Consider the following 23,436-nt stretch of genomic DNA (forward strand, 5'->3'; position numbering starts at 1 on the left):
TATACTACTCACCATTATTTCCATGTAATTCCTCCTTGTATAGCCTTGTATAGGCATTAAGCTTGTTTGTTTAAAAAAAAAAAAAAAAAGAATTTTCAATGTTTTTTAAATGCTGAGGCTTAAATAACACTCTCCTTTCTCTCCTCTCATTCTTCAGCTCCCTCATTTCTACTCATTTTATATCTACTCTCATTTTTATTTTATTTTTTATAATTTACCTCTCTTGTCTGTCCAGCTCTCTCATTTAACCCACTCTCTCCTCCCTTAAATAAAAGGAGAATTTCTCTTGGCCCCCGAGTTTTCTTGTGCAATCTTGAAAAACGTCCCTTCTGATATTTAAGTAGCAAACATGTATAATTTTTAAAATTTCATGTTAGAGATTTTTTTTTCTTTTCAAATTTCTCATTTTTACAATGTCTGCTACTTAAGTGGCGGACATGTAAAATCTTGAAAATTTCATGCTAGAGGTGTTTTTTTTCTCAAATTTCTCATTTTTGTAACGTACGTTATTTAAGTAGCGTAAGGATAAAATAAGAAACTAAAAAGACGTGCGAGAAGTACATCGGACGTCAAAAAAAGCTCCAAATAAAAGTGAGTGCATTTCTCTGTAAGAATATCTAGCCATATTTTGCCTCTAACGACCGCCAAATAGAGTCTTTCTTTGTCACTAGGAAGACATCTAAAAACCAAAATAATCTATTTGTTCACTTTTTAAAAATGAGTAGGCGTTCCTATTATCATGACTCAATTTGTACGGATATTGTTTGTAATATGCAAGGACTGAAGTTCGAATTCTAGTACACCCACTTATTCACCTTAAAAAATGAGACTCTGTCACTGTTACTTGACAAAAAAAAAAGTAAGAATGATTTATAAAACTCAATATTCATCTTATCTATTTAAATATAAAATAACATTTATTTTTTTGTTATGATATAATTACTTTTTAGCACTCTATATTATTTTATTCATTTTGTAAGGATTGTATATAATATATAGTTAGGTCAATATTTTTTAATAGCTTGTGATTTTAAATAAGTTTAATTTTTAAACTCTATTTCATAATTTGTTCTATAATCTATGTTAAAAATGTGTTATAAACTTATAACAAGACGGTGCGTATCATAGTCATGATACTCAAATTAAAAATAAGTTATTAGTTGTTGTCATGCATTTTTTAGAAAAATTATCAAGGATTGCCATATAGTTTTAACTTTTCAATGTTGGATACAAATATATTAAATTTTGTTATCCAAATCATATTGTTTTTCGTTATTATTTGTTCATCAACTCTTGTAATTATGAATATTTGTTAAAACCATACATATAAAATTATTGGAACTCATAAATCTATTAATTTAAAATTATGATGTAATTTATAAAGCTATTAAAATCGAAAAGATATTTTTATACAAAAAGTAGTCTTTTTTAAAAATTCAATTCAATATACCCTTTAATTTCAATTGTTACTTTGGTTGTTTGAGTGAATGTCAATTGTTACTACTTGAACTCAATAAAACAACGAATAATCATTATACATCCTTTTAGGTTGCCAATCATATTCATACCTTTTATTGGTGCTGGATAGTGAGTATTTTGTTTACAAGTGAATCTATCAAAACTATGACTGATAGTCTGATACTGGTGCTGGATGATGAGTATTTGTTTAAGCACAAAAATTATTCTTTTTATTCACCAAAAAAAATAATATTCTTTTTAATTCAATCGCCTATATGTTGAACAAAAACTTCACATCACATTCAAGGTCGAATATTGGTCATACCCATATGATGGTCAACTTTGGGAAAGATTTCACCTGCTATTACTTTTTTTTTTTTTGACACACCTGCTATTACTTGATTATATTAAACCAGGTTTTGCACGTTTGGTTATGGTGTTGCTTATTTTTCTATCGTGTAGCAACTAGAAGTAATTAGTTCATTTGTTGATTGCTAGAAGAAAAAAATAGCCTATTCGCAATTAACGACGGACCATGCTAGATAGATAATAAGTAACATTTCTTCAGGCAGTTGAAATTTTTTTTTTTTTTTACAGGAAAAAACATTTGCATTAGATAATATAAATAAAATACAAACAAAGAGAGACACATTGTGTTAGGACATTCCCCAACCACAATTGAAAAACAACACAAACAATTAAGCCAACCAAGACTTGAGCATCAAAAAGCTTTGAGAAAATAGAAACCAACAATGCATGACCAAACAAATAACTTAATCCAATCACCCAAGCAAATTTCTTCCACAAGTGATAAGTGGGTTGAGGAACCACAGTCTTTAAATCTATCCAATTACGGATCATTTCTTTGGCTTGTGGACGCGCAGATCGACGATACGGGTTCTCGAAATCGGGTAAACTCACCACACGTGAATGATCCATCTGTTGAGTGAAGAGGAAGAGAGACTTGTTTGCAACAACCACTATTAGATCCATACTCAAAACAATTGTCTTAACATCCACACATCTTTGGGGCCTTACCTCAAACACCTTGAGAGCATACTTAAAATAAACTAAACTTAAACACACAATACAAAACACATAAAAACAGTACAACACAACAAAAATAAATGACCCACAAACCCATAATCTCAGACCTTCTGCATCTTCTGGTGGTGGTGGCTCCGGTGGGGGTCTTCTTCCATGGCCATAGAGCTCAAAATGGTTGGTTAGGAAAGTTAGATTCAGATTTGAGAGCACAACAGCGTGCTCGTTGACAGAGAGAAGAGAAACCACGATGGAAATTGGTGGTGGAACATGAAAAAGAAACGATGGAGATGTAGAGTTAACAGGGATAAAGAAGAAAGAAGAAAAACCCACATTCATGGGAGAAGAACCTCCACAGGGGAGGGGACAAACTCCATTTCGGAGAGGAGGAGCTCTGATGGCAAAGGAGAGATCCCTACAAGAGTGGAAGTGGCGGCTCACAACCATTGAGGAAGTGAGAACCAAGAAACCCTAATTTCTAGAGAGAGGGAAGAGCTTCTCTCTCATCAGTTGGCTTTCAGGCAGTTGAAATTAAACATAGGAAGAAATGAGTAATTCTTGTAACCAAAAAAAAAAGAAATGAGTAATTCATGAGATCATGATCAAAATTTCATTACCCACCAATTATACCTTAAAAAAATTGTCCACATTTCTTTTGTTCGAAATAAATGTCATGCCATGCTCGGTCATAATAATAATAATAATGTAAACAGATAATTGTTTATTAATTTTATTTTGCTTCTTAGATAGCTAGTGCCTAGTATCAAAGGGAGTGGGAGATAGAGAGAGAACAAAAACTCCCATGTTATATATGGATTGATGATGCTCAGGAAAAACCACCTCTCTTTTTAGGGGTAGACCGGGATGGTGCGGCCATATATTTACATTCTGCAAATATGGAAACAAAGGCCAATAACAAAATTGGTACCAATCTCCAATCCTCAATAGCGTTGGTGAAGGGCAAAACAAAAGCTGAAAAATCCAGAGTCCACAGTTGACATCGATCCTGGCGAATGGTATATCCTTCTTCACCCTACTGCTCCCCTGGTGGATAAATTTAAAACACAAATAACAACTATTAGGAAACGCAAGAGTTGAACAAAGCTAATGAAATGGCTATTTACAAACATTGAATCAGAAAGGAAACGAGCTTCAGGACCTAACTTTATCAAAATATCAAATTAAGTCATTCCTATCTCTAATTTCAAACAGATTTACTATATGCCCACACTTATCACATGTCAGCCACGGCATTCACCAAAAGGTCAAAACGCCATATATCTATTCCCTCACAATCTTCTATAAAAGTTTGCAACCTAGGCCAACCCAAAGGCACCATATATCTAATTTTTCTAAATGCTTTAACAAATATAAACCAAATTTATCATTTTCCACAAAAAGCATATGTAAATAGAAAAAGAGTGGGTACCAACTTCACTAGATTGTTGTCCTTTTCCATTAATGCCATAAATTGAGGATTGGTTACAGGTTCATATTGTTGTCCTCATCTGAACTTTCCCCATAAATCACCGCATCTTGTCCTTCCTCATTGCCACTACCATGGTCACTGTTGTAGCTGCTTTCAGATGTACTCATAAAAATTGATCCATCTGATGTAGGGCTGCTGAATTGCAGACTTATATCACTATTCATTTCAGCATCAAATGTCTCGGCGTAGCTGCAACACAATCCGACAACAACAAAATTAGCCACTTTCAAAATGAAATTTTTTTAAACAAAACCTTCCACCCTATTTGTAAAAATATCTAACCTTCCTTCGGATGGATATTCAGCCACCAATCGCATATCAGGCCTTGCTTCCAAAACCTGCTTGATAGGCATATTACTGCTGCATCATATAACCCCAATTATGTAATTAGATATATAAGAAACAACTTGTCATTAGGAAAATTAAAGAATCACATCTATAAATGATAATCATTACTTAGAGCTGTAGCACCTGTGGTACCAGTCAGCCTCACATGCTAGGCCTTCCCTATTGGATATGTCCTGTTTAATGGCAAGTTTGAGAAATGAAATCAAAATTGAGAATCAAGAAGAAATTCTACTCTCATTTTTAGCAATGTAATGTAAATGTTTCAATGTACCCACAAGATGCATAAGCAATTTGAAATCTCCTGCAAGAATTGCTGTCAAAAACCTAATAACTTCCATCTGCACATGAAATCAGTAGCATTTCAGACAGATGTTTGGAAATAAAATAAGGAAACAAGAAATGTATCATAACCGACCTCTTTGAGATGCATGCAATCCCTTAGAATTAGGACCTCGAGCAAATTCCCACCATTGCAGTTTCCAAGGTTCCTGACAAATCAAGGTTTTATGTTTTTCTAAGCAACTATCACAGGTGACATAGAATTGAAAGGCTCTTGCAAAGTAGTGTAAGATCACTAACCTTAAGAAATTTCCTGTGATTGAATATGATGATGAAAAATCAACATATTTCAGTTTCCGAAATCCCTACAAATGCAATTTGAAATTAGTAAACGTGCAAATATGGGCCTTTACTTCCCTCCATTTCAAAATAATTATTGTCCTAGGTTTTTTGACACATTAAAGAAATTAATGCTTTACTTTTACAAAATTATCGTTATTAACTATTGACTATTAATCATTGTCATAATATATAATGACTTGAAAGAAGTGCAGATAATATTCGTTTAGGGGTAGAACTAGGAAAAAACTGTCACATTGAAAAAACAAAACGGACACAGGTGTGTACCATTGCAAAATTACTATTCAGACAATTGAATTTGCATACTACCTAATCAAAGGTGAAACGAAATCAGTAAATTAAAACTCACAACAGAAAGTGCAAAAATGGCACAAAAGCCAATTTAAGTTCATGCATAGCTTGCTTCACTTGATTATTTACTCCATGTGCAACTCACCTCCCTTTCCCTTGCAAATGCTTCCACAAACTTAAGTAAAATGTAGACAATCAACATTTATATTGAGGGAAACATAGACTCTCTGGTTTCGAATACAAGTAACAAAAATTTATTGTTTAGCTTGTTAAGAATAGCAGGTATTCTCTTTTAATTTTATTGGTGTAATCAAATAAATAAATGTATACTCCAATGTCCTTCATAGAGACTTCATTCATAGAAATAAAAGAGGTTATTAATAGAATACGAATTAATTGGAGGGTATTTTTAAAATGATATCATTATGTAGAGTACAATTAGTTGAATTTTACATTTTGGACCGCCAAACTTGTGATTCCTGTTGTTTATATTTGAAACCCGAGGAAATATACTCAATAGGTAAAAACTCCCAACATTAACATTGTCCAAAAGTTTGAACCAATGGACACTAGATCTCCTTTTGCTTGTAAACATTTTAGCCCTAGTCTATTTACCCGATGTCGGACTTGTTTTTTCAACATAACAAGACACTACCATAGTTCATCAAATCCTAACAATGACAAAATGGAAAAACTGTAGGAAATGAGAACTTAAAACAAACAATGAAAACTGAAAACAAACCTTAACCAGTATACGAACTTTACAATCATGTAGCTTAAACCCTCGAAGAGATAAAGAAGTTAGATTAGGACAATTGTTTACTAGCTCAGAACAGGTTTGCGCTTTCAAGCTGTCATCTCTACCTGATAATTAAAAATAGATAAGCAACGATACTAAGTGTCCTCCAAAGAAAAGTACAGTAGAGAAAATGACATACCTGTTCTTGAAGACTCAAAAAACAAACGCTCAATCAGGTGGCAGTTTGCACTTACTGACATTAATGTTTGCCTCAGTTCAACATGGCTATAAGTTAAAAAAAATTACCATCAATAAATACATTAGAAACAACCTTCTCTTTCTAAACAAATAAACTAGCGAAAAACATGAGGATACAAGGATACAGATACACGTCAAATGCTTACAAGCGATAATAATCACATTTGCAAATTAAACTAAAAACTAAAAAATGCAATTTAAAATAAAGTAAAAAATGTATGCATATACAGCATATCCACATAAGAACTTAAAAGGAAAAGGAAACAAATATGGTAATAAAACCAACCAACCAATGGAAATTAATATAGTGCATATTCCAGATCAAGAAAGAGTTCCATTTTCTTCATGTTTAAGTTTAACAAGTTTAAAGTGACATCCTCGTATCCATAAGCCACCAGCGGTGGGTAATGCTTATAAGTAGTAATAAGAAAAAGAAAAGAAAGAATGAGAGTTGAAGTGAACTAACTTACATTCCGACAATTTCCAGATCAAGGAGAGATGGGCACGCCGACAATGCACCACAAAGGGATGTGCTGTCCATTCTCTCAATATTGTACAGGTGTAACTTTCTCAAAAGAGCCCTACAAAAATACAATTTTTAGAGGCCATTCAAAAATAATCACGGAAAAGTACTGAACATCAAAGTCCATGAGAACCGTACCCTGGTGCACCACCATCCCCACTTAAAGGGCTTAAACAGCATCTTGTAAGAACGGATGACTCTCTCCCTTGGCGAGATCTCTTATCATTCCATGAAAAGTTAGGGGCCTCTACAATAGCCTTTCTGATGGTAGAAACCATTGGTTGACAAAATCCAGGAGAACAAGCAGTAGCAGGGACAACACCAAGTTTAAGAGACCTTATTAAAAAAAATTAAAACATATTAATGTTAGGGTAAAATAAGGCAAGAAACACACCAAAAGTTAATACAAAGTCAAATGGAAGTTAGTTTTCCCTTCCTGATAGAAAGAGTTAATTGATTTTCATATTGAAAGCATAAAAAATGTTTACACGGTAAAAGACACTAGAAACCATAGCACTAATTATACGTAAAATTCTGACAGGAACCAAAATTTAATGGAAGAAGTACGTATGTAATAAGTCATATAACATGAGTGAGTATTGAAATGAGGAAATCAAAACAAATAATCATGATACAACTAAATTTCCTTTTTTCTTATTCAGTTTTACAGGGAAAGGTTAAGTATGATAAGGAAATGATATGGCTGGTAGGTGATGATTCATTTTAACATTATCACCAATTAATGTCTTCAAAATCATCAGTTGTGCAATTACTTGAAGTGTCCTTGGCAACGTTAAACATAAAATTGAAGTACATGGATCAGTACAACCCAAAATTGCATACCTTAGTGCCTTTCCAGCTCGCTGAATCATAGTAGCAACTACTGCATTGTTAACCTTAGGAACAAGTGTTGTCAAATCAAGATTCTCATAACACAAAGGATCTTTAGCACATTTGCTAAAAAACGAACAAGCAGCAGATACATAGCACAGACTCTGAGTATCAAGCATCGAGAAGATCTGCACATCATAACACATAATCAGTACCCGGAGATTTCACTCTGAGTAAACTATATTCAAAACCTAAGTAATACTAATAGTTTCCCCTAGTACTAGTAAGTATTGTCAACCACAGATCGCAGAAAATTTCAGTTTGCTCAAATTCAGTTACGCTAGAGTACTGTTGCATTGTTAAAGCCACTATTCAACTACATTTTGTCCTAAACCGCGCATCCTAAAACAATAAAGATTTGTTGATTTGTTCAAAGTCCGTTACTATATATCGCCTCTATTTGACATCACTGGTACTAGTAGCATGTAACCGAAAATTTTGATTTCACTCAGCACCATCAAACAAGTACAATCATCATTCAAGTAAACTGTAAGTACGAAAACAGCATATTCCTCGATAAACTCGTTTAATTTATACCTCAGCATCTTTTTGGATCAAACACTCATAAAAACTAGTATCAGATTATATTAATCAAAATAGAAAAAACAAAACCGTTGATGAACTACATGGATGATGAGAATATTAAAGAAAAAGCTTAACAGTGAAAAAGTAAATCGAAAGCATAATCATCTATGTAATTGTAAGCTTAATCATGATGATTAAATCGACGAATTAGAAAGTTAAAAAAAAAAAAAAAACGGATAATGAAAAGTAAAGGTAGCGTAGAATTGGAAAAAAAAATGGAGAATCGGAATAAACCTTGAAAGTGAGATCAGGAGGGAGAGGCCAAACAATTGAATTATGATTAGAAGCGCGTTTGCGTGAGGAGTGTTTGGCAGCATCAAGAAGTAGAGATCCCATTTTGAGAGCGCGATCGATGAGATCGGTATCAGGAGGCATTGATTGAAGAAGATTCTCGAAGGAGAGATCGAGAGAGAGAGAAGGACGATCGGAAAGGGAGAGGAATTGGTAGAGGAGATTTTCGAGTTCCATTCTAGGGTTTTGAGATGGACAAGGTCTTTTCGCCATTGATGATGAAGAAGTAGATGATGGAATTGGAATTGGAATCTCAACAAATTCTTCTTCAACCGTATCCATAACCAACCGCATCAATACATTATTATTAGTAGAGTAAGTAACTATGTATGAGAAGAATATAATATCATCATCATCATAATAATATTCATGTTACTGTCTCGTGAATTGATATGATTGATTTTACATTCCACACTCACTTACTTGACTTCAATCACACACTAATAAACTACTACTAGTAAACCATTTTTATACCGTGATACTTGTGAGTTTAACTCAGTTTGTAATTCGATTTTACATTTAGTTATTTGAATCGTTCTTTTTAAATTTACAATGAAGTTAAAGGTCGAACACAGAGTTAACTTAGTTCCTAACTCGGTCTCACACTCGCTTACTTGGATTGTTCTTTTTTGTTTACGATGAAATTGAAGATCAAATTTAGTGGTTTTCACTTACTTGAACTTTGAACACTTTACTTATAAAAAAATAAATTAAGGGGGGTGTATTCAATTAGGATTTCAATGGTGTATTTAATTAGGATTTCAATGGATTTTAAAAGACTTTTTTATGATGATAAAATCTTATGAGGTGTATTGGATTAAGATTTCACAAGACAATTTTAGCAAAAAAAAATCTTGAAGATTTTAAAAGACTTTGTGAGATTGTATTGATTTTATGAGATTTTAGAAGACTTTTTTGAATGACTTTTTCAATCAAGATTCTTAACACAAGAATTTGTGAGACTTTATGACACAGACTTTTGAGATTTTGAAGTACTTATAGACTTTTAAGATTTAAATGAGTCAATAAATTCGATATAAATTCCTTCTAAAATAATAATGAATCAATCAATGAAAATTAATCATTCCTTAAAAAAATGAACAATCATTAATATAATAAAAAAATCAATGAATAAAATTCTAACAAAAAAAATCAATGAATAAACAAAAAACAATTTAAAAAAATAATGACGAACAAGGTTTGTTGCTGTTGTTGAAACATGTTGTTGTTGTATATATTTTCAATGTCTATATCCTATAATGAATCGTGACACTATCTATGGTAGCAGGACAACCATGAAGAGGAAACGTGATAGAGAGGTAGGGAGAAAATATTATAAGTGAAATTTTAGCTATTAAAATATTTAATGATAAAAAAAAACTATAAATCATTAAATCAGTATCTTTGTAACTCAATTTTAAATAAGTTTTGTGTCCCATTTAATATTTCAAATTAATATTTATCGCTATTAAATGTCTCTCAATTTAGTTCATCAATAAATATATGTTTCACTCGGTGTCAAATAAGTATATGTTTTTATTCACTTTTTATCAAAATAGTCTATAATTTTTTTTAACTAATTGTCAAATTAATTTATGTCTTTACCAATTTTTTATTAAATAGTCATTGTTTTTAAATTGATTATTAATCACGTGCACTTAAATTGCGTGATAACATTATTCACATAACATTTAACACTTCCCATTAGTGCATTTAAAGTGTTAAAAAGTACTCATTCCGTTTCAAAATATAAGAGTTAGTTTGACTAGTGCATGTATATCAAAGCACAATTTTGATCACTAATATCTTTAATTTTCTATTAGTAAAATTATAAAAATTTGATATTTTGAAAATACTCATCAAAACAAATCAAACAATATTTTATATCCTAATATTTATATCTATATATTATTAAAAAAATGATCAAAACAAGATAATTGAATAGTGCAATTTAATCAAAATAGCTTTTATAAAATGAGACGGATGAAGTAAATAAATATCAATAAATGAATCAAATTGATAAACATTTAGGGGAGACAAAAGCTAAAACTCTTGTCCTATCTCCCCCATCAAGTCTTCTTTATTTTTAATGTTTCGTGATGATTTTAGAGGAATTTATTTCCCTCTACTCATTTTTTGGTTTTCGTTATAAGTTCTTTTTTTCACAGAGAAATATATTTTAGAAACAACCTTAAAAATTAATATTATGAAGTGGTTTGATTAAATGAATGTATGAAGAAAAAAAAATTAGATTATCTTTATGACTTTATATACAAATTAAGTTAAAAAAAAGTTATTAAATTAAATAGATGAAAATAGTAAAATTATAAATTAAACAATTGAAATAAAGTTTTTTCAAAATTACTTTAAAGAATTAAGGATAATTTATCCTATAATTATATTAAAAAAATTAAAAATTAGTCGCATGAACAAATCTGAAAATAGAGTAAAAATTGGTTTATAGATTGAAGTAAGGAGAAAATGAGAGGTAGAGAATGAATTGAAAATGTGAAAAATAAATATGAAATTAAATAGGAGCCACATCATTTCTTTCCGTACATGTTTACCTTTTTCAGTGCCTGTGCTTTGTCTTCTAGTACCACATGTATCATCCCATGGCTGATGCCTGATATGCCTCCACATTTACTACTCTCTTTAGTAGTAGTTTATAAAAGCTACAAAAAGTTATTCTTTTCCTTTTACAGGAAAAATTTTTTGAAAAAATATTCTATATTTTTTTCTGATAAAAATAAAATTAATTCATTTCATTTCAAATAATAAATAAGTTTAATATAAGGGGGACAATAATTATAAAATTAAAAATTAAAACGAGTTGTTTGAGCTAACTTACGAGTTACTCGATTTACTTGTCATTTGACATAAATGACATTCCAATTATTATTAGTAATAAACATCCGACGACATATATCAAAATTACTATCAAGATGAGAGTAGTTTTCTTTGGATAATACTAGATAGGCTTAATTACTAAAATGGTCCCTTAAAGACATTTTTTATTTCAGATTGGTCCCTTAAAGAAAAAAAAGGTCCGAATAAGTCCCTTAAAGAAAAAAATGTCCGAATAGGTCCATTAAAGACATCTCCGTTAATCAGTTTGGTCCCTAAAAAAATGTCCGAATAGGACCAAACTGATTAACGGAGATGTTTTAGGGACCAAACTGATTAACAGAGATGTCTTTAAGGGACCTATTCGGACCTTTTTTTTCTTTAAGGGACATATTCGGACCTTTTTTCTTTAAGGGATCAATCTGAAACCAAAAATATCTTTAAGGACCATTTTACTAATTAAGCCCTTATAGCCTACTAGATATGTTCATCTTAGACCATCTCTAATGATGTAGTACCTATTAGGTACTTATGGTATTTATTAGGTACTACCATTGGAGTACCACCCATTTGAGTACCTAATAGGTATCACTTCTAAAATAAGAACTCTCTCCTCTTTGATCTACCGTATTTTTCATTAAAATATTCTTTTCATGGGACCCACTTTATTTTATATATTCAATTTGAATTAATCGATATTTATACAAAAAAACAATTTTTGAATTGGCATGTAAAAAAATGATGTTTCACAAATTTTTTTTTTTGTGCATCACAAAAGCACAATTTTTGAATTGGTCATTTTAATTATTCTTATGATCAGCCCCCAACAATGATGTTTCAACAAGTGACACACATAACAGTCTTCATTCAAATCTCGCACCATACCTTCAAAGAAGAGCACAAATTCAAGATAGACGAACTCATCTTCAACATGATCTTGTCGAGTATATTTGGCAACGTTTTGGGCATGAAGATCAACAAAATTAATTGTTTTTAAAATTATGGAATGTTATTTTAAATTATTTTTTAATTATGTAATTCTTAAAATTTGGCAATATTATTTTAAATTAAATTTCAATTTTTAATTATTTTTTCGAATTATAAAAAAAATGATACATACTAATTTTGTAATTTTATCATTCAGTCAATTTATATTATAAAATAGATAATTAAATAATAAGTTATTGTAATGATGTGGAGTTATTGATGAGACCCATTTTAGAACTTTTTAAGAAATGTTTCATTGGAGGGGTTGAGTACCTATTAAGTACTATTATTAAAAAATAATAAATTAGTGATGTGTTAATGTAAGACTCATTTAAGTATTCAAAGTTGGAATGCTCCATTGTAAATGCTCTTAAAGTAGTGATGAGTCAAATTAATTACTATTTATCAAATTAAAACTAGGGTCTTGTTAACATGTGCACATAGGGCACATGATAAGGTATCTTAATATAGAAATTTAACATTTAATGATACAAGACATTTAATGCTTGAAAAGTTAAAATACACAAATTCTAAAGCATAATTTCTATTTTTACTACCTTAACATGTGTCATATATGCACATGTTAACATTCTCCTTAAAACTATCACCTGTATTTTTCTAACAAGCTAACTATTTTCTTTTATAATTAGTATTATATTATAATATTTGATAAAAAATATCAGTTAGTAAAAATAATGTTTATTAGTAAAAATGTGTAGTTTAAAAATAACTATTTTACTAATTATATTATTTTACTAACAAACATTTTTATAAAATACACTTAGTTTATCAACTAACATTTTAAATATGTATTGCAGTAGGCATTTGCTGCAGCTGACTAGCTGACGATCCGGGTTCAAGCGGTCAAAAGAGCAGTCTGAAAAGTAAATGCACAAATTTTGTAAGAAATATTTCAATTATAAAAGAAAAATTACTTACTACATATACTTTTTTTTAAAATACACTCTACATATACTTAAGACACATATATACACAAGCAAACCCTAAACTCTAATTTGTTTTTTTTGTTTTCCCTCCATTTTATGTTGCAATTTTTATTAAAAAATAATACAATTTTGTTTTGACTAGAATTCGAACCCACAACCATTCAATGCAAAACAATATTTCCAACCACTCTGACAAGTATACCAATTGTGATTAAAATTATGTGCAATAATTGATAAGCACCATCAATTTTAAAAGTATATCATATCAAAATTATTGTTAACTATATTATTCATCACGAAATATTTTTATGTCTTTCCTGATCAATGATTTTTTTTTCTACCGGATCATAAATTTAGAGAATAATTATCATGTGAGATTTGTAAAGTTATTATCACGTGTGATTTGGAAAGTTATTATCAAATTCAATTCTGCTAAATCAATTTTTTTGCAATACAACCAAACACAACTATAGTCATGTCACTAATCACATTCATTATTTTGATTTTAACATTGCAAATTTAATATTAACTGATGATCAATTGATACAATATGCACTAGCAGATATTGAGATAATGTTATGTAGTTGTGGGAAGAGTTTAAAAGATTATCCTCCAATGCCTAGAGCAGACACATCATTAGTTCATGATATACAAAATAGTTTAATACACGAGGAATTAAATTATAACAGACAATCATTAGCTGAGGAACATGTTAGATTGATGTCAACTATGACTTCAGAGCAACGTAAAGTATATGACACAATCATGACAAGAGTTAACGAAAATAAACATGGTGTTTTTTTTTATGGTTATGGCGGTACAGGGAAGACATTTATCTGGAGGGTCATGTCAGCCGCATTACGCTCAAAAGGTGAGATAGTTTTAACAGTTGCCTCAAGTGAGATCGCTGCATTGCTTATACCTGGCGGTAGAACAGCACATTCAAGAGGTTTTGTATTCCTCTAAATGTTGACGAGTTTTTAACATGTACTATAGTTCTTAAAAGCCCTTTGACGCTATTAATACAAAAACGAAAGCTCATTATATGGGATGAAGCTATTGATCGAACTTTAAAAGATATTCTCAAGTCTGTTGATGAAAAAAATAAACACATTCCCTTCGGTGGAAAAGTTGTTGTTTTTTGTGGAGATTTTAGACAAATTCTACCAGTAATACCCAAAGGTACACGGTCAAAAGTTGTTCATGCTACTATTAATTCTTCGGTTCTTTGGAATTTTTGTGAAGTTTTAACATTTAGTAAAAACATGAGGCTTCTCGGTGGTGCTTCGAGTGCAGACGTTGAACAAAGAAGATTGTTTTCTGAATGGGTTTTGGGTGTTGGCGATGGAGAAATTGGAGATGACAACGATAATGATTTAGAACTTGACATTCCATCAGATTTATTGATTTCAAATTCATGTGATCCTCTTGCTTCTATCGTTGAAAGCACATATCCCCAACTTTTACAAAACATGAACGATATAACGTATTTCCAAAATAGAGTTATACTAGCTCCTAAAAATTTAATAGTCGACACAATAAATGATTATATGTTGAATTTAATTTCTGGTGAAGAAAAAACATATTTGAGTTATGATACTCCACTCACACAAAATGTAGATGGTCAAACAGTGGATGATGTTAATACTCCCGAATTTTTGAACACGATTTCTACGTCGGGACTTCCAAATCTCAAGTTGAGACTTAAAGTTGGAGTTCCAGTTATGCTATTAAGGAATTTGCATAAAAAATTAGGATTATGCAATGAAACAAGACTTATTATTATGAGATTGGAAAAACGTGCTCTTGAAGGAAAAATTATTTCATGAAGTAATATTGGTGATCAGGTTTTCATACCTAGATTTTCTTTAACATCATCTGACCTGAGAATTCCTTTTAAATTTCAACGGAGACAATTTCCTATAATAATTTCTTTTGCGATGATTATTAATAAGAGTCAGGGACAATCTTTAAAGCATGTTGGGATATATCTTCCATCGCCAGTGTTTTCACATGGTCAGTTGTATGTTGCAATTTCAAGAGTTACTTCTTGAAAGTAATTAAAAATATTGATCATCGATGATAACGGTGAAGATACGACTAAGAATTCAATGTGGTCTATAAGGAAGTTTTCCGTAATATAACATAATTTTCTTTGTATGAATATTTATCCAAAATTATTGTTGAACTATCGTTTAATGTTACTCAACTTTTTTCATATACCTTACATTATCAGAATTATCATATCTTATTTAATCATTATATATCTTACAACTAATCAGGTCCGTGCACTGCATGAGTCGATGTTCTAGTAAACATAAAAACCCTTCTTCTCTCTCACTTTTCTTCAATTCCATCAAAGCAAGATGAGCAACTAAAATCATCAGCTTCCAACGCGTTCAACGACACTACTATAAACATAAAAACCCTACGTCTCTCTCACTTTTCTTCAATTCCATCAAAGCAAGATGAGCAACTACAATAATCAGCTTCATGTTCATGTTCGTGTTCCTCCCCCACAAGGTACCTACCTTTCTTTCATTCATTTTTTCTTCTTGGTTTGTTAAAATTGTTTGAATTTGATGAAATTGTGTTTTTTAATTAAAGGGTATCCTCCACCTCTCAAGGTTACACTCAACAAGGGTATCCTCCTCAAGAGTACTATGAGGTACGAACACGCTACTATGATCAACAGCATCGTGTTGGTGTTCCTCCACCTTTTGTTTTGTTTGCAAGTCCTTTCTTTTGTTTTGTTTGCAACATCTGACGACATATATATCAATAATACTGCTCGTATGACGATTTATAGCTTATTTTTAATAGTTTATTTTGATAAATTAATTGAATCATTGTATAACATTACTTTTCTCTTAATTTTACTCATGTCACCTTTCTTAATAAAAATCAAAATATTTTTTTGCATTTCATATTTATAAGATAATTTAACCGTTTATTTTTTAAATACTTTAAATTAAATTATCTAATATATACACTATAAATTAGCTTATAAATTATTCTCTATAAACACATCTATGATAAGCTAACTCCTAATCACTTAAATAATGATGGAATCAATTTAGAATCAAATATAGCAATTTTTCTATTGGGAATTGATGAATTTTAATTTTGCAAGTTGTCGATTCTTTTGCTTTGTTTTTATGTATTGTTTATTGTTTTGCTTATTTTATATTCTATGGACTAATAACCATCCAATTGACAAATAGTATAACCTTTTATATTCATGTATAGCAAAAAAATACTTTGAAATTAATATGAAGATAAATCGATCATTACGGACAAGAACAAATATAGTATTTTTTTGAGAAAACTCATACCTCAGAAAAAGCACGTTGGAAATTTCACTTGAGATGTGGGGTATCAAGACCAACAAATTGGGTGTAGAAAAAACATCTCATTAACTTTTCAGACAAAAGCAAATAGACATGTGAAGATAATTCAGGCCACAGAACCTAAGAACGAAGCCTAGCTATGGTGCTTAACAGCACCTGGACAGCAGACTAAACTAAAAACTAACACAAGGAGGAACTTAAAACCAAGGGGAGCAATAGCAGCATAAAAATATCAGAATTTTACACGTTTTCTCCTTTTTCATAGATGCATTCCTTTTATACAATCACTTAGGAGAAAAACCAGAAGCAGACTGTATTTAGTAGTTGAAATTTTGAAAACAAATAACATATCATATGATGCTGTCATTTCAGGGAAAAGGACATGAATGACTAACTTTCTCTTGGAGCAGGCATTATCCTAAGCCTCTCATCAGATGATGCCTGATTTCCCCCACTAAATCTTTCTTCTGCTAAAAGTGACTGCAAATCACTCCCATTTGCCAAACTGTTAAACTCAACTGCTTTAGATGGCAATGTCGGGTAACGTCGTTGGCAAAATGTCATTAATCTCTTTACCGATTGTAAGTACTTCCGAGTTGTCTCGTCATTCATGATGTGAGCAACACTGTTTGTGTAGATCTTTTCACGGGCAGATCTTTCGTGAATACCAACCATAGTAACACCAATAGGCCAGGGAGCATTCCCAATAGCCAGCCTAATATAATGGTCCATTGCTGCCAGATAATCTCGCCTCATACAGCATTCAACCATCAACAACAGTGCCTGTCGAATGTCATCCTGAAGAACCTGAAAATAGCACGCACCAAATCTATCTTATTAGGAACAAATGCTTCAGAAAACATGTAACACTGACACATTCCATATATGATTTTATGCTTATAATGACCTATGAAGCATTACTCAAAAAAAAAAAAAAAAACTCAAATGAAAGTCGTTACTTGAAGCAGAATAGTATGCTAAATATTCGATGTCTGACACACTTCATATGGGATCTCAAATAAACAACTACAGGACGTTGGAATGCTTTTATTTGCTCAAGCAAACATATAGTAATTTTTTTAAAAAATATTAGAACCTACTACTCCTAGTGGTGTGCATGGTTCATAAACAAAACCAAATTGAACCAAATTTTTGGTTTGGTTCAGTTCTTAAACCCCGTTTCAGAAAAGTTGGTTATTTTTGTAAATCCAATTCAATACAGGCTATCAAATTGCTGGACAGTGTCTATATGCACTTTTTTTTTAATAGGCAAATGTTCGTAAGTTTGTGGTTATGTTTTTTTTTTTTTGGTTAATATTAGTAGTTAATAGTTATGTTAGTTTATAGGATTTGAACCCTGGACCTCCTTCTTAAACCTGCGTCAGTACCCTTAAGTCACCAACCCAGCTACCTACATGGAAATATACATGTATTGTTTGTGAATAGTTTTGTTTACAGTGGCTATTCAATTCTACTTTCTACATTTTACCTATACATTGGAGAACACAACTGTTAATCTTGTTTGTATGGCTCAATTAATGGTTGTATAGACTTATATGTGACGCTCTTGGAAGGTTTATGGACTATCAATCCTTTGTTTTTATCTCATTAGTATTTTCCTATTATGTTTTCCATTTTGTCTTAAAGATACTCTATTTTTATTTTTTTTAGAAGCAGCAAATATTATTAATAACCACAAACTCAAGTATAAGAAATACTCAAGAGGGCAAAAAGATACAAAAGCTACTACAAGAAGCAAAACAAGGAATAAACAAAGAAAACATCAACTACCTATACAACACAAAGAAGACAAAAGCACTCTCCTGTGAAAACAAAACCAAACCTCGCCAGAAACCCAAAAAAACTAGCCCCATCAGCACTTGTGTACCCAGTACACCATCCTACTGCCAAACACATACAACAACTGCCACGACAGAAACCCAGAAACAGTCCCACAGAGCCGGAGCAAAAACAGAAAAAACAGGACTGCCTATACCAGAGGAAAACAGAAACACAAATCACCGGGCAAAACATAAACGAGGCTCCCTACTCTATTTGAATTTGTGATATAGCCTATAGGTTGGTGCAGCACAATAGGGGTGTGCATGGTTTAAATTTAACCGGAAACCGCCGCCCGCCGCCAGTCGGAGCGCCGCGCCGGTGGTCCGGCGTTGACCACCGGTTGACCACCGGTCCTCCACCCCCTCTTTTAATTAATTATTTTATTATATAATAAAGAATTTTAAAAAATTGAAGATTGGGCCTGAATTAGCTATTGGGCCTAAATTTTCAAACCAATTCCAAACCAAATTACAAAATGTGGTTATGGTTTATAATTGGTGTTTTTTTATTGGAGTGGTGTGGTTTTTTTTTTAAATGGATTTTGCAAACTAAAATTGGATATGGATTGGTTAGTAATTTGGTTAAGGATAGCCAAATTTTTTGCACACCCCAACAGCACATTGATAAAACAATTTGACATTTGTAAATGGTGCCAGACTACGGTTCTCTCCGGAATTGACTCGACAACTGGAGTTGTTTTAGTGCAACAAGGTGGCATGTTCAAGGGTTGGATTCAAAACTAGATCTGAACCTTTCCTTCACTCACCACGTGAGTGTCCTATAACACTAAATTGCCAATGGCAATTCGTCCTCTCCCTTCCAAGACATGTTCCAACAGTCTAGCTCAAAATTATGTGCCTCGTATTTCCAACAGACACACATGATATCTAGATGCATGCAAATACAATGAAGAAAGATTGAAATTTGTAAAACTTTCAACAAACCGGAAAAGATAGTGCAGACTACAATGTCATATACATCAGTCCTCAGAATGGTCCTAAGCTCTTACCATACTTCCCCACCTTTCCAAAGTTCACCTTAAAATATACTAATACCATATCAATATCTAGGTTCTATACACAAAGTTCTCTGAAAACATAATGAGAACAGATTATATATCCACTTCTCATAGTTCAATTTGTTTTAAAATTTAAACTTCAGTATGTTCCCATTTCGTTAAAAAATTAGCATTCCGGCAAACTGTAGGATTGACTATCAAATTTGTTTCCAATCACATTCTATAAGGTGAATAACAACACTAGCATGTACTATGTTTTCTGATGAACTAATATGAATCTTGAGAGAATCGCATCCAAAAGCAGAGGGAATCCCATAAGATAACAAGTCAATTGATAAGATCCCCGATCTATAGTGAGATGTAGGGCTGATAAACATCCGGGGCAGGAGGTACTGGCAATCTTTCAATCTAGTCAACAATATGGGCAGTCTTTTATTTAAGTTTAGTGTAATTTTTACTTAATTGTCTTACCTTGTAAATATTGAATTATTGGGCAATGTCTACTATATGCACATTTTTTTATAGGCAAATGTTGGCAAGTTAGTGGGTTGTTTTTTTGGTTGATATTAGTGTTTATGATAGTTTATAGGATTTGAATCATGGACCTTCTTCTTAAACCTGCTTCAGTACCCTTAGGTCACCACCCCAGCTCTACCTACATGGGACTACGCATGTACTGTTTGTGAATAGTTTTGTGGAGAGTAACTATTCAGTTCTAAATTTAACCTATACTTTGGAGAATACAACTGTTCATCGTTTGTATGGCTCAATTAATGGGTGTAGACTGACATGTGACGCTCTTGTAGGGTTTATGAACTATTGATCCTTTGTTTTTATCTCATTAATATCTTCCTGTTGAGTTTCCCCTTTTATCTTAAAGATACTCTATTTGAATCTGTGATATAGGTAAATGGTGTCAAACTGAAATTATCTCCAGAATTGACACAACAACTGGAGTTGATTGTGCGACAAGGTCGCATGTTGAAGTTATGGAATCAACCTCTCATAAAATGCAAGGTAAGGTTGCATATAATAGATCAAAACTAGATCTGAAACCTTTCCTTCACTCACCACGTGAGAGTCCTATAACACTGAAATGCCAATGGCAGTTTCTCGTCTCCCTTCCTAGATGCATACAGATGCAATGAAGAAAGGTTGAAATTTGAAAAACTTCAGATAAACCGAAAAAGACAGTGCGTACTGCAGAGTCATATACATCAACCCTCAGAATGGTCCTAAGTTCCTAGGATAATTCGCCACCTTTCCAAAATCCACCTTAAAATATACAATATCATATTCTTATGAATGCCTAGATTCCATGCACAAAGTTCTTTGAAAACATGATGACAACAACTTACATTTCAACCTCTCCTAGTTCAATTTGTTTTAAACTTCAGTGTGTTCCCATTTCACTAAACATCAAGATTGACTACCTAATTTATTTCCAACGACATTCTAAGGGGTATGTTTTCCGATTAAACTAATATCAAATACAACAAAAGTAAGTTGCTAAATGCATAAACAAAAACAATCAATATACACATGTTCAAAGGAAATTAAAATTATGCATCCCAAAACAGAATAAAACTCACCTTCTTCCTACAAAACTTAAACAGCGGGTTCAAGTAACGTGCGCACTGCTTGAATGTGGCAACCATGGACTTCCCTTTAGCCGTTCGCTTCTCCGTTTCAGCCATTTCACGCAATTCCTGTTTCCACTCATTCAACAGCTTCTTAAAAAACACCAAAATCTTATCTTCATCACACAATTCCTCAAAATTCGCCTTCATCCTCTTCAAATCCTTATCATTATCAGCACCACTGGATCCACCACAATCACTCAAATCATCATTACCAGCACCACCTTCTCCATCCTCAGCAGCACCATCTTCATTCTTCTGCCGCTTCCTATCGCTCACAATCCCCGTCTTCTGACGCTTCCTCAACTCCGCAATATCACGCAAGAAATCATTCGTCTGTCCTTCCGTCATGTCACTATCAACTTCAAACAATCCAGCTTTGAGAACATATTTGAGACGATCGAGTCTAGCATCATCGTCTTCACCGAAGAGCGTTACCGGTTGCTTGAGAAATCGGAGACGACGAATGACTTCTTGTTTAGGGAGGACGAGGCTGTCAATGTTCAGCTCATCGGGGAGAGAGGCACTGGATGAGGCAGCGGCGGATGTGGTGGAAGAAGAAGCGGTGGTTGATGAAGTTGCGACGGTGGAGATTGTGTCGGAGGAAGATGAGTTGCGTTTTTTAGATTTGGCTTCTAATTCGCGTTTTTCTTCTTCGCGAAGCTTTTGGATTTGTTTCTGTTGGATTTCGGAGCGTTTGAAGACTCTTTTGCCGCCGGTTTCTTCGGCTAGGGATTGGCGTTTCTTGAGAAGCTCTTGCTTGAGAAGGTCCATCTAGGGTTTCGGGCGACGGCGCGGTGGTGGTTGGATCGGTGTTCTGATCGGAAAGGAATTTTGAAGATGCGGTGTGTGTTTGAGACTTGAATGAAACGACGATGTTTTGGGAACAACCAAGTATGGGCACACACATGATTCCAATTTATAAATAAAAAAAATTGATTTTCCTATTATTATTGTGAATTGAAAAATTAATTTTTTTTCTTATATTTTTAATGTGGCTGATTTTTATCTTCTTCTTTTTATTATTATTATTATTATTATTATTATTATTATTATTGTGATCTTCCTATGAATTTTAAGTATGCCTTAGTTTCACACTTATTAAGGAAAAAAATTTAACAGGAAGCTGAAACCACTTGATGATAAAACTGATTTTTGAACTATATTAGAAATTTTAAAAGACCGAAATACGGGTAAAAAAAATTGTTCTGTTAGTGACACTTCATTTGATAGTGAAGCAGAAATAGAGCAATGAGACGTGTGGTCCACAAACAAAAAGTGTACTCCAAGTTTTCAAATTTTTATGGTCATCGTATCTTCACGACAATAATTTTTATTTACGACAAAGTGTAAAAATATTTACAAGACAACATATCTAAACTAATTTTTTTTTAAAAAAAGTAGTTTTATATTTCCTCCAAAAGATTATAAGTGGAAAAATGATCAATGCATCTCCCCCAAAAGAAAGGCAATAAAATAACATTTGACAAAGACATCTTGTTAAGAAACCCACATGATATCTGTTGTACATTATTAAGAAAACTACTTTTTTTTTTTTGAACTATTAAAAAACACATCAAACTTGAAAGTATAAGGAGTGTACACATAATTTCTTTATTAACAACCAACTGACACTCTTATTTCAACTATACTTCCTTCGCCATAAGAATTCCATTACTAGTAGTCAAGAAGAAAATATAGTGTAATTCCTTATATTTGGCTACTAGTAATGGAATTACACTATGTTTTCTTCCTGGCTACTAGTAATGGCTACTACCAACAACCCGCAATCAACCCATTACTAGTAGCCAAGAATAAAGCATAGTGTAATTCCAACTCATATCAATGGATCAAAATTGAAAACATATATGCTGTTTGTTAGTAATTTTATCGACTAAATTGACTAACAAAAAACATATTTGAAATCAAAATAATTAATAAAAGATTATGAAACTACTCGCTCAGATCATTTTTATAAGGAACATTTTTGAATTTTTATTTGGTCATTTTTATAAAAAACACTCTTTAGATTTATTCTTTATTAAATACACAATTCCATTTGTATCCTTATTAAATGAAATCAAATACTTCATTCCAATGCACTAGCATTAATTAAAGACATATTCCTCATGTTAGCCCAAAGTTACTTTTGGAATAAAACATAAAATTTTAGAATCATTAGTGAAAAAATTAGCTTCATTGATCTGAATATTTTTTTTTAAATTGTTTCTTATAAAAAGACCGACACG

General features: G+C 32.1%; 2 protein-coding genes, 1 long non-coding RNA gene and 1 pseudogene across 10 annotated transcripts; 2 read left to right on the top strand and 2 right to left on the bottom strand.

The window, feature by feature from the left end:
- Positions 1-3,082: 3,082 nt before the first annotated feature.
- On the bottom strand, positions 3,083-8,993 carry LOC123888555 (F-box protein At4g02760-like). 8 transcript variants are annotated; one of them, XR_006802190.1, is made up of 13 exons: positions 8,500-8,993; positions 7,633-7,808; positions 6,928-7,125; positions 6,737-6,847; positions 6,208-6,293; positions 6,012-6,133; positions 4,919-4,983; positions 4,755-4,827; positions 4,615-4,677; positions 4,448-4,512; positions 4,274-4,351; positions 3,932-4,180; positions 3,083-3,546 (listed from the first exon to the last, which is right to left on the bottom strand). XR_006802190.1 is itself a non-coding variant. In XM_045937634.1 (13 exons), exons 1-12 carry the CDS (start codon positions 8,848-8,850, stop codon positions 3,985-3,987), a joined length of 1,584 nt encoding a protein of 527 aa, XP_045793590.1. In that variant the 5' UTR covers positions 8,851-8,993; the 3' UTR covers positions 3,083-3,546; positions 3,936-3,984. The 8 variants fall into 8 exon arrangements, 4 of the variants coding, with proteins under 4 accessions (XP_045793590.1, XP_045793592.1, XP_045793591.1 ...); XR_006802192.1 differs by having other exon boundaries at positions 4,274-4,348; positions 4,463-4,512; positions 8,500-8,991; XR_006802191.1 differs by having other exon boundaries at positions 4,463-4,512; positions 8,500-8,991.
- A 4,860-nt stretch (positions 8,994-13,853) lies between these two features.
- LOC123893118 lies at positions 13,854-15,373 on the top strand (annotated as a pseudogene).
- A 313-nt stretch (positions 15,374-15,686) lies between these two features.
- On the top strand, positions 15,687-17,183 carry LOC123893121. The gene is made up of 3 exons (XR_006803355.1): positions 15,687-15,860; positions 15,945-16,005; positions 17,060-17,183. It is a non-coding gene; the product is annotated as an uncharacterized LOC123893121 (long non-coding RNA).
- On the bottom strand, positions 16,730-22,139 carry LOC123893115 (pre-mRNA-splicing factor 18). The gene is made up of 2 exons (XM_045943036.1): positions 21,140-22,139; positions 16,730-17,494 (listed from the first exon to the last, which is right to left on the bottom strand). Exons 1-2 carry the CDS (start codon positions 21,959-21,961, stop codon positions 17,078-17,080), a joined length of 1,239 nt encoding a protein of 412 aa, XP_045798992.1. The 5' UTR covers positions 21,962-22,139; the 3' UTR covers positions 16,730-17,077.
- Between the last annotated feature and the right edge of the window lie 1,297 nt (positions 22,140-23,436).

This window comes from Trifolium pratense, linkage group LG6 (assembly GCF_020283565.1).
Source record: "Trifolium pratense cultivar HEN17-A07 linkage group LG6, ARS_RC_1.1, whole genome shotgun sequence".
Classification (NCBI taxonomy): Eukaryota; Viridiplantae; Streptophyta; class Magnoliopsida; order Fabales; family Fabaceae; genus Trifolium; species Trifolium pratense.

Coding starts and splice junctions, on each gene's coding strand:
- LOC123893115 (XM_045943036.1), bottom strand. CDS start 21,961: ATGGACCTTCTCAAGCAAGAGCTTCTCAAGAAACGCCAATCCCTAGCC. Junction 17,495..21,139: donor TTAAGTTTTGTAGGAAGAAG/GTGAGTTTTATT, acceptor TGCTATTTTCAG/GTTCTTCAGGATGACATTCG.
- LOC123888555 (XM_045937634.1), bottom strand. CDS start 8,850: ATGCGGTTGGTTATGGATACGGTTGAAGAAGAATTTGTTGAGATTCCA. Junction 4,513..4,614: donor TCAAATTGCTTATGCATCTT/GTGGGTACATTG, acceptor GCCATTAAACAG/GACATATCCAATAGGGAAGG. Junction 4,352..4,447: donor CACAGGTGCTACAGCTCTAA/GTAATGATTATC, acceptor TATATGATGCAG/CAGTAATATGCCTATCAAGC.